The following is an 18,855-nucleotide window of genomic DNA, read 5'->3' on the forward strand; positions in this document are numbered from 1 at the left end:
GAGACGGCGTCGCGAAATCCGTTGACAACGGGAGAGGAGTCTGGTTCCCCCACGCCGTCCGTTTACTCTTTTTCGCACCTAGCACGTACGTCTGGTACGCGCACACTTGTTGATGCGACCACGACTATACACACCCTCGTCACGTGGGCACGCGCGCAGGTACGGAGGTAGCCCATTGTGCGCGATGCGTCGGGCCAACAATACAGCCGCCGTGTTGCTCGAAGGCGTCGCCCGTTATAGGTGGCTATTTTTCCTGGAAGAAGCATGAGCAACGTGCGCGTCGTTGGCCGGATCTGCCAGCGGTGTGCGTGGCAACTGGCGAGGCCATTATGCCATGACGTCACGACGCATCCACCTCCGGCGTACCGTACAGTTAAACTATCATCGTCAGCGATCGCTCGAGGACCGTCGTCTTCCACAGCTGGCTCGCTGGCGCCCCTCGGCGCTACCCTACTACCACGATTACTACCTCGCGAACGCGCTCGTGCCACTGTTTCCGCGTTCGTCATCGTCGTCTTCTGCTACAGCTGGCTCCGTTACCGCTCGTCATTCCAGCGTAGAATTTCACTTCTCTTTTGTCGTCGTAATGGGGAGGCTGTGTTTACAGGGGTATCAGCCATTGCTTAGGGGGTATGAGCCATTCATTGTCTTACGTGACGGGCAGATTTAATTTAGAAGCAATTTAATTTTAAAGAAACGCATGCGGCAATGCCGGGCGAATGCTGCTAATAACCACGCCACCGAGCAAGCTCGAGACATCGAACGTAAGCGACAACGGCGGACTGCGGGCACACTGTCACTGACGTCGCGCTCTCCGTCGCCGCCGAAGGTGTGTGTAACCTCATTAAGAAATACAAAGACGTCAATCGTCAAACCAATCCGAGAAATCGTCAAAACGATTGCAGCGCCCGCATCTCCAGTGGTGGGCCTTGCGCCCAACATATACGGAGCTTTCGATTAGTGGTTCCGCACATTCCATCCCAGCTACATCTATGGGAAGACCACGAGGTGGAGCAACTTGCACGCGAAAAAGAAATACAAAAACTTCACATACCTTACTGTATCCTCGGTGTTGCGTAAACTGTTCGTGGGACCATAATCGCTAAATCTGTAACTTCCTCCCCTCCACAACGTCATCGATCCATGGCGTGGTCAACTGTTCGTGGCTGGTGCGCGGCACTTTTATACTCGTCTGAAGCTTCTTATTGAATGTAAAAGGAGCCCAAGTTGGAAGATACTTGTAGCCACCGGGTGAAGTAGCTTCAGCAGCAAGAATAGCGCATAGACGTCACATAGGGCTTGTAGTTACGTACCATGCACGACGTCTACTCGACGGCGATGCGATTGAACCTAGTTGCACTGATAAATAACTGTGCCGCAGCAGTGTTCGCACTGCTTCTTTTCTCGAGCTACGCTTTAAACAAATAAAATTATGGTGTTTTACGTGCCAAAACCACGATATGATTATGAGGCACGCCGTAGTGGGCACACCCAGCAAAGTTCCCGACCGTGGCGAAGTGCCCGTCCGTGCCGGAAATTTTGACCACCTGGAGTTCTTTAACGTCTCTTTATTTAATTTTTTTTTTTTTTTACGTGCCAGAACCAATTTCTGATTATGAGGCATGCCGTAGTGGGGGACTCCGGAAATTTCGACCACCTGGGGTTCTTTAACGTGCACCTAAATCTAAGTACACGGGTGTTTTTGCATTTCGACGGAGGCGAAATGCGACCGCCGTGGCCGCGGGATTCGATCCCGCGACCTCGTGCTTAGCAGCCCAACACCATAGCCACTAAGCAACCACGGCGGGTAAGCTATGCTTTGGCGGACAAAATGGATTCGCGACCGTATAGCACAGTGCCAGATTACGAATAGCACGGTGCCGGAATTTACGAATTCCAGATGACGCGGAGAGTGTGGACAGGAAAATCAAGGAGGCCGACAGAGGCTTATATAGTATAGGTCTGCGACCAAATACCGAAGATTATGAAGAGAAAATTCTTAATATTATTGCGGCGTCAGCCTGAGGCGTCTGGCCACAACATGACAGCGTGGCAAGCACAACACTGCGTTTACGTAACCTTTCTTCTAACATCATAACAAACTGAGTCCCCCACCCCAACCCCTTCTCCAATTTTCCTGAACTGCCAGAGGTGAGGCCCAAAACTGCAGTGCCCCCCCCCCCCCCCAGCGTCCGCCGTAATCTGACACTAGGTGTCCTGTAAAACTTGATCAGACTTCTCAGCTCACTTAGACTGCTAAATGGGGCATAGACACGAACAGAAACGCATAGAAAGGACAGACGAGACTTTACATGTGCGTCTGCTGAAGCCTGCCATCCATTTAGTAGTTTCACCAACCTCAATAAAGTTATTCATCCACCAACTGCAGCCCAGCAAACATTTCCCCTGCCTTAATTCTTAAGTCAGTGCGTCTTATGCACACTTCTCTTTAGCGCGTATAGCAGGATCAGCTTCATCTTAAAGCCATCGTGCAGCGTTGTCTGTCCGCCTTTTTCTCTCCTATCCCGAGTGTATAACTAAACCGGGCGGATGTCTGCATGATTGGCTCCCGTCTTTCTGAAGCGAAATGTGGACGCTCGAATCACGCAGGGCACGTGCCCTCCGTTTGAGCGGTATACACTGTTCCGACGCGAGCCCATTTACATCGCAGCCGATGAACGAGTTGCCGCCACGCGCCACGAAATGAGTTGTCCGGCCTGCGCGAATTGCAGCTCCGCGCCTTTCTAGCACGGTGTACCTGAATCGTCACAATACGCGGGCCGCAATTAACGCAATTATGGGGGTTCTGTTATTTAGTCGGGCGGCGTCTGACCGTCGCGTCAGCGCCCCTCCCCCCTCCCCCGGCCTTGCGTGAACGCAGGTTCGACGCGCGTGGTTCGCCGGGGGAATTTGCGCGTTTATATTTAAGGCGGCGCGTATCGACTTATCGATTGCCGCGGTCGGCCGCGCTCTGTTCGCCCGCCTTCTGTATATACGTGTAATATCGGAAAGCCCTCGTGGCAGCTTCCCTCCCCTCCCATACACCGCGCGCACATATTGTCCCCTCGTATATACACACACCCGCCCGCTGCCTTTTCGCCTTCCTCATCTATCGGACTTTTCTCCTCCCAAGTTCGTTGCTAAGTGAAAAAAAATTTTTTTTCCGTCTTTCGCGGTTGTGTCTATTCGTTATTCTGTACTTCTCCTCGGCGTACTGCAAGAGGGAAACGTGGGTTTCGTCGATGCGTGTGGCGTAGACTTCGCCTGCGGATGCAGTTGCTGCGTATACAGCTAACGTGGGCGCGATCTCGTTCGTGTGTGCATTGACGGCAGGTGGGCGTCCCGCGCCGGGTGACGTTGGCGTCGGGGTTCCGCGAGCAAAGCGGCAGTAGGAGCCCCTACGCCGTGTGTTCCCGTGAACCGGGATAAAGCAACTGCGACGTGTAATGGGCCGCGGCGCCAACTCCGTGTTGCGTGCAGCAGAAGCTGGTGCGACCGCCTACAGCGTGCGGCCTTGTACACGAGAGATCCTACACGGATGATGGATAGCTCGTACAGCGTGACATGAGCCAACACGAGCGTCGCTGAGAGAGAAACGCAGTAGCAGCGGGGCGAGTGAGGTGGTGTCTTCTACGGAGCATGTGAACTGGAATCGCGTCGCTTCTCAGATATTCGATTTTCCAGCTGTTGAACGGGTAAACGAAGCCGCCGTGTTTAACTGTGGCTCAGCGTTGTTTCTTTGATTCCACCTCACCCTCCCCCGTTAAGCTAACTATTCTCACACCTGACCTGCGTCGGTGCGTGTTTCAGTAGCCACCCCTTTGACAGCGTCGAGAAGAACTCATTTTCTAAACTGCCACTAGTTGACCGATGGGCGGGAACTCCTTTTACGCGGGAGACGCTAGCCTGTTGCGACTCTCCTACGTTTCATCCCCAATAGATGTTGCGAAGGTCTCCCCATGCCTCCAATTCGGTCCCTTCCCACCCCCATCACCCACCTCCGCCCCTGTTTTGCTCTTCTTCGCCTACGGCTTTGACTTTTCCGCTCGGAAGCCGTAAAAAAAGCATTCTGTTCGTTGTTTGGAAAACGCTGTTTGCGGACAGCGTCGGTGGCGCGATCCTTTTTCGTTCGTTTCTCTCTCTCTCTTTTGCAATCTTTAGTTTCCCACGCGGTTGCATTTCAAAGCGATGCGCCGCCGTGTCTCGTTGCGCGGCTGTGGCAATTATCGGCTTGTTAGCCCCGAACAGCTCGCTGCCGTCGCAACTGCGGGTTTGCTGCGCCGAAGAAAAGGACGGCGCCGCGGGACAGAGAAGGGAGCGCGCGGGAGATCCGGGGGTAAAAAGGCAGCGCTTATCTCTGCAGCCGCGGCCTTTTCAGATTTCGTGGCCTTGTCGGCGCAGGACGCGGAGTCAGAAAGCTGAGCTGTCCGAGTGACACGACCGCTCACCTCCTCCTGACGAGAAGGCCGTGCGCGCTGTCTATACTCTCTCTCTCTCTCTCCCTCCCTGTGTGCGCACTTGTCCTTCCTCATTTCTCGGTTCAACTCAGTGTGCACTGTCGTCCATTTCCCGAGCCACTCGCAGAAGTGGCACAGGCAGAAACTTCTGTTCCTGTGGCCAGCAAATCATTGACGCGGCCGGTTTCGCTACTGTTGTCAATCTTTCGTCTCCTGCTATCGTATCTCTTTGTACTCCCCCGACCTACCCCCTAGCACCCATTCGTCCCTTTCTCTCTCTTTTTTCCATCGTGCCGGAAGCGTTCTCTCTTCGCGGCCGCCTTTATTGTCAATTTGTGTTCGGAATGTGTGTTGGGCGGGGTAGTTCGTGAGGGGGTCGCGGAGGCTTTGGTGCGGCCTGTGGTGGACAGCAGTGGGCCACCATAAACGAAGGTGTCGGCGGCCATAACCCACGTGACCGAAACGACGTAGCGACACGACCGACTTGGCAGTGTCTTCTCGCGGAGCATCAGCGGCGCTTCGAAGGACGTCACCGTGTTGTTGTGTTCGCGGCGGTGGCCGCACCTTGCGCTTTTTTCGGCCGCCGGACCGTGTGACGCACTGTCTACAGGAAGGAGCTTTCTTTCGGTGCTGTCGCCCGCGCGTCAGGTTGCGCGTGTGGAAAGCCGAATAGCGTACACGGAGGTTTACTACGACGCCCATTCCACCTGGCAATGGTCCTGTCGGACATGTTCGCCTTCAGGTCCTTCAGGCTTTTCGGTGAGTGACTTGACACTTGACTCGTGTTTAGCAGTCGCGCGAGTTTCCATCGCCGGTGACAACAGCTGTGTCGCTCCGTGATTTGTGCGGTTTAGCCACCGGTAGGCGATAGCTAGACCACATAAGAGTGCGCTGGCCTGCGCCTATAGTCGCGTTTTTTTTTTTAATTTTATTGTTTCATTCTTACGTTTGTCTCCGCCTAAATCGCTGCTACAGCGAATCTGGGGAAGATTGAGACGAATTATTTGTTAGTGATTAGGAAAATTGACGGTAACAAGCACGTCGTCAATTTCTACCATTACTGCACGGAATGTTTACCACTGAGTCACGTGACACGCTCGACTCCCGTAGCACAGTGGCGCAGCGGCGTAGTAATTGTTTGCTCGATTACAATGGGAACCTTGGCGCATCACAGCCGTAGTTGCTTTTGCGCCATAAGACTCTACATAACTAACTGAAATGGAAATCTGGAAGGAAGGAAATTCCTGGTGTCCGCATGCGCTGTCTATAGCCTAGCTTCTGACACTTCAACGGCTGCCAGCAGATGGTGTGCGCGATTTGGCGTTAAAGTCGATGGTTCACTGTTATCGACTCCGGTCATGTTGGATGACGTGGAGGTCCTCGCCGCCTATCAAGCGCCGAGTCATCTTCGCTGTCTATTTGTATATGCACCGGCCTCAACCGCGCTGTCTTTGTGTTGGTAGCATTGTCATTTTCTTAAGGGCAAACAAAGGCTGGCGGCTGCGCAGTGATCGCTGTTGTATAGATCGCATACACGGGCACCGTTTCTTGAAAACAAAGTTCTGCAGTGCGGCGCTGAAGACGCCTTCTTTTTCGAATTGCATGCGATGCCGTTCTTGGGAACGTCGGTACATCTGCTCCCTTCAGCTCGAGTGCTCACAGCCTTCCTCCATCCCTGAGGAGAAATATATTCTTATTAACAAGAAAAGCGCAGTAACTGTCTCATTTATGGTAGACACTTCAACTGCACTGAGGAAGATCGAATTGAACGGCGAGGAAGTTACGGGAGACAAGATGTTATTAAATTGCGCAGTAAGAAAAGGTGAACGGGGAAGCTTCGATTGGGAGTGAAAAGTCTTCGTGAGAATACATGGGAGGCCACAGAAAAAAAAAAAGTTTCATAGAGGAGTAAGAAATATTGGAGAGATAAAGTAATACCCGTGTCACCCGGGCGTTTGGAAGACCTTCCAAGCGATAGTCAGTTAACTCAAAGGTCAAGTTCGAGCTGCTACGCAGGCGGTTTCGAAGGCCGCTGAGTCTATAGTCTATCGAGTCAACGGAGCACCCTACAAGTCTATCGAAATCTCGATAGCCTTTGAGCAACGGAAGCGGAAACAGCGCGAACATGCGCTCTCGTTCACAGTGTGCTCGTACTCCCCACTGTTAGAAAGAACAAATGTAACCAAAATGCTCTAAAAATACTATATATGAGTGTTATTAATTATTCAATGAAGTATTTTTGCCACTTGATATGTGCAAACTGCACATACTCTCGGCTACAGCTACGTGCTTGTGTTCATTCCTTCCTCCATGTTGTCTAGTACACTCTCCCTCTACTCCATGTTTTGCCGGCGGCCGTCATACCGCCGCCATAGCGCTTTTAAGTGATTTGAATGTTGTTTTGCTTTTCGTGACATGAAAACGAAAATAAAGATCCGCAGCGCCACACAAGTTTGCGAGAAACGCCTGAACCACTCAACGGCTTTCAAAAGTGCCGTGTAGCAGCGCGACAACTCCTTTGAGTCGATAGAGTTGTGGCGTTCCGAAGGCCGTCGACTGGAAGGCCTTCCAAATGTGCCCGTGTGACACAGGTATAAAATAATTTGCGAGGGAAATGAAATAGGATGCCATCACGATGTGCGGTCGACTCCCGCGTCTGTGGCACGGCGTCTGTGGCAAATATTTTAGAGTGAAAGCTGAACTCCTCGGAAGTACAGCTTCCAAGGTCAATCTCGGCGCGCGTTTAAAGGGACACTAAAGCGAAACAATAAATCAGTTTAGACTAATGAAGCATTGTTTGAGAACTCTGCAGGCAGTCATTTCAAAAAATAGTTTGATTATTAGATGAGAAAATGAAGGTCCAAGTATCAGTATTTGAATTTCGCGCCGGAACCCCCAGCGCCGGTACGTGAGCGTGACGTCAGGGATTCCAAAGTATGTTTTCGCATTTGGACCGCGTTGGCTGAATAAAAGTTCCCGAAACGTGCCATGTTTAGTATTTGGTTCCCTTAGAACACAATGTAGTCAATCTGTACCGCTATATATAATTATTAGGCCCTAGAAGATGCCATCAAAATCCAAGACGTCACAGTCCCCAGGTGCGGGAACCTTAAGTAGGCGTCGCCACCCGTATTTCGTTCTTGCGCTTTTTTTGGCTTACCAAACACGTCTTATCGTTGTAGGAGTGGTGTTTTTGGTGTTGTAGAACGGTAATTTACTGATGCAGAAGGAATCATTTTTCACTTTAGTGTCCCTTTAACCTTCAGCGGCCGGCGCGCAAGTGTCAAGGGTTGACGTCACGTCACGTGATCCGCTGTAGAAAGGCGTCGCAGCTGCGCTCGCTCGAGCCGAACCGCTGTGTACCACGTGACTAGGTGAGGATTTTTTCGCCGGCTCCTGCTGGCTCAGTCTCGCCATAAATGAAGCACGCGCCAGTGCGAGCGCGTCAACTCTTCGCCGCATGCGCCAAGCTGGGTGTGAGCACCCCTGCCGATGTAGCTCGCCGGGAAGAAGCACTGAAGAACCGCATCTAACCACGCTTAACAGAGCCTTCGCTCGAATAACTAGCTTCAAGCCGCGTGGAACCCCAGTCTTTTTTTTTTTTTTAAGAATTTTAGTTGAGCGCGAGGTCTGGAGCTCATGCCCACCGTGTCGTCGCTCCCGTTTCACTATTTCCGATTACCAGATCCGGCCTGTCACATTCTGAAAAAAAAAAGGGGGGGGGGAGCTGCCTATGGTTAGGGGAAGTGGTGTATCAGTATAGACTGAGCTGACCACGAGTTGCGCACAAATGAGAAAAATGGAAATGAAAGCGGGCCAAAAAACGGGAGTTGCCGCAGGTGGGGTCCGCACTCGTATCTTACAAGTGCGGTGCGTTACCAACTTCTCGTTCATTTATGGGTATTTGTGTGTTTCTGTGAAAATGTGGGGAAAGCTGCAAGAGGTACTGAACAGACACTGAATCAGCGTAGCTTCCACATACGGTGATTTCGCATTTGCTTATACGCGGAAGAGAAAAGCAATAAGTGAACTTCAACAGTCATTTGTGCGTTTTGTATTGCTCGTGCGTATGGTAATTTTTATTTATTTATTTACTTGAGTATACAGGGTGTCCAGGGTGTCCCAGCTAACGTAGCCAAGTGCTTACAAGAAAAAAAAAATGAAAAGAAAGGTGTTTACAAAACACGGTGCAAGATACAATGTTCCGTCAACGTACCTTTGGTCAGCGAACACCGCAGGTCTTTTAATTGTATTTTGCGCCTTGTTGATCTAAATCTTTTTTGTTTTCTTTGATCAGCTTGGCTAACGTTAGCCTGGGACACGGTAGATGTAGCCCTGCGCAACTTACGGCGGCAGATGTGGAACATCCTTTCAAGCGCAGGCGTCACGTAGTGCTTGAATTTAGGACATGTTTTAATTTTTTGCATTTATTCAACTTCATTTTTCAACTTATTTTTCATTTCAATGAAAAATAAGTTCGTTTGCCCCGTGGCTCGATCTCTGTTTGCTTCATATGGTTTCTTCTTATTTTTTTGACGAAACCGGCTTTGCCCTTCAGATTCGGAGGCAGAGAGATGATAAAACGATTCTGCAAATAGCTCGTGTGCATTTCAAATAGGTGTAAAAGTAGACGCCTCCCCCCCCCCCCCCCCCCTCCAAAAGAAAAAAAATACTGAGAAAACAGCAGTGGCCTTCTAGCGAGCATTTCCTTCAAGGTTGCCTTGAACTTTATGTTCAGCGAGAGAACAGCTTTGGGCGCGGACACGGTAGGCGCGCGTGCGCCGTGAACTTGGTGAGAGCGGTCTGTTGTTAGCGATTCGAAGAATGTACTCGTATGTCATATGGAAGACAGCACACTCGTGTAGAGCGCGTGTGAGTATTCTGAACTTGTGGAAGTAAAACTCCCGTTCTAGCGCACTGCGTTTCTCTCTCTGCTAGGAAGCGCGAGCACGAAGGTCTCTCCTGCAGAAGTATTTCAAAAGTTTCATGTCACCACTTATTTTCTCCGCAGCCAAAGGAACAGCTAGTACTGTTCCAATTTCTGGAATTTATCATGAAGCGCTGAACCCAGCCCTTGCAGGCGAATTGACAGTTCTCGCTCGGCCCAGCAAACCCCGAACACTGTATTGCGGCCTTACAAGGCGACTCCACGTGACTTTTGTAGGATTCAGGTAAACGTAGCGGCAAGTGGGTATGTGCCCGAATAGACAAGCAGAGTATGAGGTCAAAAAGCAGCGAATATGTGTCGGCGACTAAAGTTGGAGTGTTTGGCTACAGAAGCAGCGGAGTGTGGAAGAAGGGATTGAATGAAGTGAGGGCAATTAAGGTTGCAACGAGTGCGGAAAAGAGACGGGGAGTCCCGAAGGACCGAAGCGTCGAGCCAAACGGCAACTTCGTAACTAATGGCGACTCCCGAGAATATGTAGAAAAAGAAGGTCAATGGATTCCCTTCGTTTTCTGGCACACAAATCGCACACTATACAAAATGACAAGTTCTATTGATCGTTGGTTCATTGATTGTTGGGACGCAGTATTTGTTTTTTTTTTTTAGGGGTGTGGGTATGTTCTTCAGAGAACATGAAAAGAAAAAAACACACACACACTTCGTACGTTACTTTCCAGTCAGTATCATCAGGTATACTTTCACGTCGCTTTAGAAGTACACACAACAAGAATGAAAAAAAAAAAATAGTGAAGGAGAAAACGTTGTGGCACAATTTTGGAATAACATTTTTCTTACTAGTCATTTTCCCGAACATCGTCTCGTCGTCGTGTCGATTGCACGCAGTAAAATCCAATGAGTTTCGGTCACCATAGCCTTGCTTCGGACCTCCAAGCTTAGAAGCAGGGCAGCCCCTGCTGTCATATAGCCGTGACCGTAAATAGCCGAGACCGGGGAAACGCTTGTCTACAATGCTTTCTAGGAAGGCGTCGTCTGCGTGCCTTGAGAGAACGCGGTCTTAAGAGCGGTTGTAGAATCGGCAGCCCGTCATGGGGGGGGGGAGGAGGGGGCGAGGGGGCGAGGGAAAGCGCACCCACATGCGTTCCGATACCGCGGACCGATGCGCATGAACGACACGTGCCATTTATCTTCGTGAATTATTGTTTCTTTGATTTGCTGCATTGTAGAGGTTATCAAACTTGCTAGATAATACCGGACAGTGCCCGCGGACAGGCTTAAAGGACCACTAAACAGGGATGAGGAGTATCGATTTAAACTGTATTAGTAAATTACGCTGCCGCAGTTGCGGTCGCACTTAAGAGAGGTCTTTACAAGAAAAGACGCCAGAACGAAAGGCCGTAGACGGCGTCGCCTCCTGAAGTTCTAGCAGCAGCTCGTCTTGACGCTGTGGATGTTGACAATGTTCTTCGGATAAATAGTTAATTGTTTTACTGGGAAAAGACTCGATTATCTTCTAAACCAACGAACGTTTCAACCTAGCAAGTTTGGGAACAGAAAATGGTACGGCACCCGCCGTGGTTGCTCAGTGGCTATGGTGTTAGGCTGCTGAGCACGAGGTCGCGGGATCGAATCCTGGCCACGGCGGCCGCATTTCGATGGGGGCGAAATGCGAAAACACTTGTGTACTTAGATTTAGGTGCACGTTAAAGAACCCCAGGTGGTCAAAATTTCCGGAGTCCCCCACTACGGCGTGCCTCATAATCAGAAAGTGGTTTTGGCACGTAAAACCCCATATATTAATTAAATTAAAATGGTACATCGAAAACCTGTGACGTCACACTGACGGTAGGTTTTGTCTAGGAAAAAAACGAGCAAAAAAAAGGACGCGCTGAGTAGAAAGTGTCTTCATTTTCTCCTCTAAGTGAATATACATATTTCAAAGCATTCTTTACCAGTCTAGATTGATTTACGTTGATGCTTAAAGCGCCGTGAATACAGTTGGATAAGCATGCCTTCGGCGATGAAACTATTTCAGCAGGCATTCAACCTCAGGGAAGCAGCTTTTTTCTTTTATTGCGATAGCAATTATATGGACACTCTAGGCGAATCTCCGCCGTTGCCGTAATGTTCTGTGTAATGTCCCAAGTGCTTTAAGAAGATCGCGGCCGCGCACTATGTGCTGTAGGTGCGAGAGAGGATCGAGAAGTATAGCGGCTTGCTGCCGCGGCGTCTTGCGCACGCAGGGAGAGGGGGCGAGGCTAATGCGCGCCGTCTCTTCGTGTCTGCGAGGGGAAGGGGAGGAGGCAGGCTGCCGCGCGTTTCCTTTAGTAGGAGGGATGAACACGACAGCGCGCCCCCTATCGTGGAGGTAATCTGCCGAGGGTGCATACAAAGGCTATGCTCGCCGAGGGCTGATGGCTTTGTGCGCGCTGTGTTCTCCCGGGCCTGCTTCGCTCTGCAGCGGGAGGAGGAGGAAAAAACTTTATTTTGCAAAAGAATTTGGGACCTCCCAGGCCACCTGGGTCCCCGCCCGGACCTCACTGCACTCAAACGTTTCATGTTTAACATGTCCATGATGCTGGCAGCCCGGTTGGCGGCGATCTTCTGTCTTGCCGGATCCGTGGAGCGTAGTGAGGTCTCCCAGCGGGAGGCAGCTCGATGGGCAATTTGTTGGCCGAGGCTGCCGCTCTTCATAGTGCCAGTGTTGTTGTCATAGCGAGTGTTCGCGGTCGTCGAGTGAGGTCTGCTTATGTTTGACACGTGACATGATGCTTGGTAACCTAAATAGTACGTTAACGTTCACTGCAATTTATGCGACCAATGAAGTTACGAGCCTTTCTTCGCATTGTGTAATACTTTTCTATCGCAGCCAACGGTTCGCTTTTCGGGCGAAAGGCATGACTGCCGCACCGTCCTCTTCTTCGTTATGATATATATATATATATATATATATATATAATATCTGTGTGTGTGTGTGTGTGTTTGCGTTAAAGGAAGGTCTTAGACTTCTAAACCATAGCAGAAGTACCGGCAAGTCTCGGAGCGCCTATGATAATTTTTATGGATCTTCTACTGCCAGTTTCAGTTTCGTTTCCTAGGAGACTAGTGTGTCGCAGCACTAGCCGATCTTCTAGCGTTTCCGGTCACTGTTCTCGACTTCTGAATTTTCGAACTGAAATAGACATCGCAAAGCAAAATCAATTTTGCAGCACTTCACGGAGTGATTTTCAATAATAACAGCACTTTGCTGTTCTATAGAGGCGCCAGTTCACGTTGCGAAGTGAAAGCGCACCTTCACTTTCCACGTGCGAAGTGCTAACGCCACCGTGGACACAATTTCTTACTGTTTACACTACCAGTGGCGTAACCATATTTTTTTCGGAGGAGGGAGGCCGGGACACGCGGTCGATCGGGGAAGGGTGAGGGGGGAGCATAAGCCTGCGGTATCCTCTCTCCCCCAAGGCTACGCCACTGAGTGTAACAGCTTTCGGCGTGGCGCAGCTGGGCGGCCGTGGTAGTGGTAGAAGATCCGTGTTCGTGTGTTTAGTAAGTCGAATCCCCGACAGCAAGGAATTCTTCGGTGCGATTAGCATTCTAAGCGTAATTGACCACTTTGTCTTGACCATCATTGTCTATCTAGCCTCCTTGTCGGCGTCGCCGTGAGCAGCAGTCTTGGAGCCCCTTCAACCCTGGGCACCGTGTTGCAGCTCGTATTGAACTCGACTGTACGTTTTTAGAGCGCAGCTCTTTGGCGTCCGTTCCTGGGTTTCGCGTCGTCGTCGGCCTCGTAACCAGCTGCGCCCCCCTTTCATCCCCCCAGCGCTAGCAGCGACCGACTGATACCGCTGACGCCGCTAGAGAGTCAAGATAACGTGACTGCATAGAACACCGTCGCCGCCATGCAGAAAGAGGAGGAAAGGGTCCCCCCCCCTGTTCTTGTGTGGCGGATAGGGTGCTCTTCAGTTGCCGACGCGCCGGTTATTTCACGTAGGCCCCGGCACGTCGACGAATACGTGACCACCTTACCACGGCTAGACCTGGTTCTTAGCGCTGCGGAAGCGAGGGTATCATATTGTTTGTGTCGGCATCGGCGGCGTTGTCCCTGAAACCAACTCCGCAGCTGGGGTTGACTCACTATCGGCGTCAGCGGCATCAGTCAGTCGCTGCTATCTCTTCCCTCCTCCCTTTATCGTGTTGTCCGCTTGCTGCGCGCGCTTCTGCCCCCATCGTTTGCCGCTGGGTGTACACGCCGCCCCCCTCCCCCCTCTTCCTGCGAGTCTCCGGTTGTCAAAGCGCCGGCTCGAACTTAATTCCTTTCTTCGCTCCTCCTCCAATGCAACCCCTGTGCGGTGGCAATCAGAGAGCCAGATCGGTGGCGGCGGATCTGTATATGTGCACCGCCCGAGCCGAAATTGCCGCTGCCGTTCGCCCTGTGCGGTGGCAATCAGAGAGCCAGATCGGTGGCGGCGGATCTGTATATGTGCACCGCCCGAGCCGAAATTGCCGCTTTTTGTTAAAGGAATACGTGTGAAAAAAAAAAAAAATTCTGTGATAGCGCATACATGTGTTGCTCGATTTCTTTGCCTCAATCTATCGAAAAGGTGAAACAGCTTATTTGCTGCGCTCAAATTTCGCATTAGGAAGTAACGTAATCGTCGGTAATTTTTTTATCTCGCGGAATTCCTGCTTGCAAAACCAAACTTCACAACCCCACCATAACGTGTCGCACCGTGATCGACGGAGCGGCGCGTTGCCGCTTTGGGATCCCCACCTTCCAGCCCCGGTAACAGCGGCGCCGGTGCGTTAACCCCACTCCTCCTTCCGGCTGCCGCCGAAACGCCGGTGCAGTGCCCGCGCGCGGTGCCTTCGGCGTTTCCTCGGCCCGGGATTCGGCCACTGTCGTCGCACTCGCGCCTGCTGCTGTCGGCGACGCTGGGAGACCGCCGGCGCCGCTCCGCGGCGTAGCTCCAGCCACGCTAAGCCACGCAGCTGTGCTCGGTGCCCTGGCGGCGAGCGGTGGTGGGCGACTGGCTCCCGCGTCCCGCTCTTCGGAAACCGTGGCGGTCGTCGTGGCGCGGCGCTGGCGTTTGCGTGGGTTTACCTTGGCACCATCGGCTCCGCCACTGCCAGCGGCGCGGGGAGGCGTGGCGACGTTGGCCTTGCGTGCGTAGCGGCGGCGGTGCCCGCAACTCCCGCACGCCCTTCCTTTGCTCTGACGTCGGCTCCGGGGTCACTCGAGAGTGCTCACTCACTCCCCCCCCCCCCTTAAATCTGCCCTCTCCTCGCGTTATCCCTTGTTGTGGGGCGCTTCCTCATGGCTTTTTCGGTGGAAGTCTTGTTTTATTTTTATTTATTCTCTTTTTTTTTCTCTTTCGATTGTTGCCGCGATTGGTGCCCCGATATTCGTGTCCTAAGCAGTTTGCACTTTCTTTGTCGAGAGGGGCACCGTATAGCGTTCGCTGCCAACCCGACGCTTGTTACTGTTCAGCAACTTCCAAATCTACTTCTTTCCGATCCCAGTAACTTAAGTGCTTTAGAATGAGCTGAAGTGTGTTGAAGACTGCTGAAACGCATGAAAGAACAAATGCGCGTTCGTTCGCAGAAAAAAAAAGTCCACCGACGATTACGATACTACATTATGCGAAATTTGAGCACAGCTCTGTAGTGTTTTTGTTTCGCGTGTCAATAGTTTGTATTGTGATTATATGGCTACACGGTTCATACCAGGAAGAGAACGCTGTGAGTAGCATGGCTGGCGCTGATATTTGTCTCATGTGGCACATTGCAAACGGAGTGAAGTGTGGTGCGACTGACGCGCTTGTCGGGATATCGCGAGAGGCAGCGCATCGGCGACTTGGCGCGATTCTCGGCAGCCGCCGCAGACAGACCTTCGCTCATGCAACGCTTTGCTTCCATGTATGGTATCGGTAGACGCGCTCGCCGCATGCCTTATCGATGGGTTCATCGGTGAACGGACGACGGCGTGCTACACTGGCGCCATCTCGTAGCGGCCGTCGCCGCAGAGCCCGTCTTGCGCGGCACTACGCTTTTCTTCTCACGCTTTCGCTTCTCCTGGAATGATTACGTAATTTTTTGTGTGTGCGTTTCGTACTGTAGCATTTTTTACACTAAATATCCTATAATTACTCAGTTTGTTTTATACTTTTGTTTGGTTTTAGTTTCGCGTTCTTATATTAGCTGCAACACGCGAGTCGTCGCTGCAACTACGCTCTCGAGAAAAAAAAGTGGAGAGCGTGTGTCTATTTTAGCAATGCGCATACATAACCGCCCTCCCTTGCTTTCCGGCGTCTGCATTTTGCGGAGCGATAATACACTGACCTGCCGAGCAGCTATCGCTCCATCGCGGATAAGAAAAAAAAAATCACCTACGATTACAATACTTCCTGATGCCAAAATTGAGCGCAGCTCTATACGAGTTTTCATTTTGTGATATATTGGCTGGCTCGGACAACCTGTCTCTTGCGGCACGTTCGAAACGGAGCGAAGTGCGGCGCGTCTGCCTCGCTAATCGGGAGATCGCGAGGCAGCGCTTGGTTGACGCGTGGGTGCGATTAACAGCATGGCGTATTTACAATTGCTAGTAGGTACAGCGGGGCGTGGCACTTTCAGAGGCTGCGGACGTTTGCGCGCATGCGCGAGTAGGCCGGGACAACATCCAAGGGGGAGCGTCACATACTTGTAGCCGCTCGCCGTCGCCCCTTGCAGGAGCAGCGATCCCCGTCACACACGCTCGTACCGTGGACTGACCTCAGCAGCTGACGCCGCGGACGAACGTCGCCCCAAGGTCAATTCACATGGTCTCGAAGGCGAGGCTGAAATGCGGTGCGACCTATGGCCGCGCGATTGGCGCTACTACATCACGCGGGGCAAAATACTAGTTCGTAAACGTTATGCATCCGATGTGTCACTAATGGAAACATCTTACAAAAGTACAGACAGTGCGATTAGAATAAGAAAGTGTGAAGTCACAGGCTGTTTTCTTCCTTACGCGAATAATCATGAGTACTAAATTGTGCAGTATTTCTGAAGTTCGCTCGTGGCGATGCGTGCTGAGATGTGCCGAGATTGGAATTTCCGTATTTAACACTGTAATGTCTTCAGAACCCTCTTATGCGTAGCCATAAAAAGTAATGGCAATATATACGGTATTAACCCTATAAGATTTGATCTGTAACTTTACTTTTTAACTGCCTTTTCACTAAATATTATGTTTTAGCTATGTCTTCATAAATAAAAATAACTACAGGTGGCACGCGTGCCGTGCTAGTGAAGATTAAAGTGTTGTTTTCGTGAATGATCTCAATGTAATGTTGATATTATCTTCACTTTTAACACCGAAATAACAGATGTGTGTTGGTGCCAAGGAAACGTGATATACGTACTTAGTTCAAAATGTGGGTGAAGCCATTGCTATGGATTCATGCAAAACTCTCAAGGCTCACCAGTGTAATTTAAATAATTTAATTATGGGGTTTTACGTGCCAAAACCACTTTCTGATTATGAGGCACGCCGTAGTGGAGGACTCCGGAAATTGTGATCACCTGGAGTTCTTTAACTTGCACCTAAATCTAACTACAGGGGTGTTTTCGAATTTCGCTCCCATCGAAATGCGGCCGCTGTGGCCGGGATTCGATCCCGCGACCTCGTGCTCAGCAGCCTAACACCATAGCCACTGAGCAACCACGGCGGGCATCTCAGCAATGTAATGCTTGCCGTTATAGAATGAGGTCTATAAATACAAATGAGTGTATTCAGGTTTTATTGTGACGCGATGTTGTGGCGAATATTCTCACGCTTCATTTTGTACTCTAGTGTGCTCTGTGTATGCGACATGTGAGCTGGCGCAGTAGACGAATGGGCGCAACAAGTCTCGAACGGCAAATTTTTAAATATTTTTTTTTTACTGAGAAGTTGGTCCCGCGAAATGTAGATGGCGCTGCCGGGTATACACTGAATGGAACAAATGAAATCTAGTTTCTCAACGTCGTTGTCTGCGCAGCCGGTCGGGCTCTATGTACAAAAGAGTGGGGTCGGCCCTCTTTACTCTTTCTCTTTTCTTCCTCTTTCTTCTCCTCACCCCCTTTTTTAGACAGCTATATATTTTCTCTGGCTAGGGTGCTTTAAGGCAACCCGCCCATTACAAAGGGACTAGCCACAATTCATCATCATCAAGCTGCCATTGTAGGACGTATGGGCTTCTATATATGGCACCTTCGCTACCATGTGTACATATATACCTTGGCAGCCCTCTTCAACTCAAGGCATCCTGTCCCCAATGCCACCTTCGGAAACGCAGATGAGATCGCCCACGCGGCTGCGGATGCATTGGCCGCCGGCAACTCTGCGCATGCGCAGACCGTCTCCCTTCCGCTTTCCGTATCATGGTTCCGCTGCACCCTCCCTCTGCGCTATCGCCTTTCTTTCATCTCCCGCTGTGCTCCGCGTTCGCTTGGTATACGCCGACGTTTGCCGCAGGAACGGGCGCCTAATAATAATAATAATAAACAAGAGTAGTTGCGAAGCTATTGCAGCGTGCGCCATGACGAAGCAAGCTGCGCTAAGAGCTAAGGACTTAGGGTCTGCGCTGCGAGCCACTGTATATCCCTCCTCCACCCGCCGCTATGGTGTTAGGCTGCTGAGCACGAGGTCACGGGATCGAATCCCGGCTACGGCGGCCGCATTTCGATGGGGGCGAAAACACCCGTGTACTTAGATTTAGGTGCACGTTAATGAACTCCAGGTGGTCATAATTTCCGGAGTCCTCCACTACGGCGTGCCTCATAATCGGGAAGTGGTTTTGGCAAGCGTAAAGCCCCATAATTTTTCATTATCCCTCCGCGAAAAAAGAAAAGCAGGTATACCGTAAAGCACGGTGGTAAGCGAATTTATGCAATGGCGAAACCGTCTCCAGTTCTTTCTCGAGAGTGTAGCTGCGGCCACGGCTCGCGTATGGCAGCTCATATTGAGCGCGATAGGTACATTCGAACGCCTCTACAACGAAATCACCCTTAAAACGAATTTTGTATGTCCCAGTCGATTTTCTATATTTCGCATGTATTATGAACGCCCCTACAGCGAGGACTGCTGCAACAAATTTGCCCATACAAGGAAGGAATTTAGGCCCGCCCGACTGCTAATTTCTTGCTTTACAACAAACGCAGGTATAGAGGCGCCGTCCCTCAACATCACAGCAATGGTCCGGACTTTGCAGTAGCTAAAGTAGGCACTGCCCCCCTCTCTTCTCTCCTCCCCCCCCCATCCCAACGAAAAATAAGTCGGAAATGGAGATCCAACGCGCATGTTAGGAATTATGAAGCGAAGCTTATCGTGAGACATGCTGTAGTGTGTACAACTAAATGTGAAGTCTACAAATGCCTTCATTTTCATTTTATGCAACGTGTATAATCTCATGCAATGTTTATATTTATGCGTCAGGACCATCGCCGTTCACGAGCTATTCTGAGATGCGACCA

General features: G+C 50.9%; 1 protein-coding gene across 4 annotated transcripts in view; it reads left to right on the plus strand.

Annotated features, from left to right (window-relative positions):
* LOC142572267 (zinc finger MYND domain-containing protein 11) overlaps positions 1-18,855 on the plus strand; it is a 106,133-nt gene that overhangs the window by 26,316 nt on the left and 60,962 nt on the right. The window contains exon 1 of one of the 4 annotated variants that reach the window (XM_075681242.1): positions 5,156-5,216. The exons of the other annotated variants lie outside the window; for them this stretch is intronic. Within the exon in view, the coding sequence (XP_075537357.1) occupies positions 5,171-5,216 (46 nt within the window). The 5' untranslated portion in view covers positions 5,156-5,170. Of the gene's footprint in view, positions 1-5,155; positions 5,217-18,855 lie in introns of those variants that run through there. 4 annotated transcript variants of the gene reach the window in all.

This window comes from Dermacentor variabilis, chromosome 2 (assembly GCF_050947875.1).
Source record: "Dermacentor variabilis isolate Ectoservices chromosome 2, ASM5094787v1, whole genome shotgun sequence".
In the NCBI taxonomy this organism is placed as follows: Eukaryota; Metazoa; Arthropoda; class Arachnida; order Ixodida; family Ixodidae; genus Dermacentor; species Dermacentor variabilis.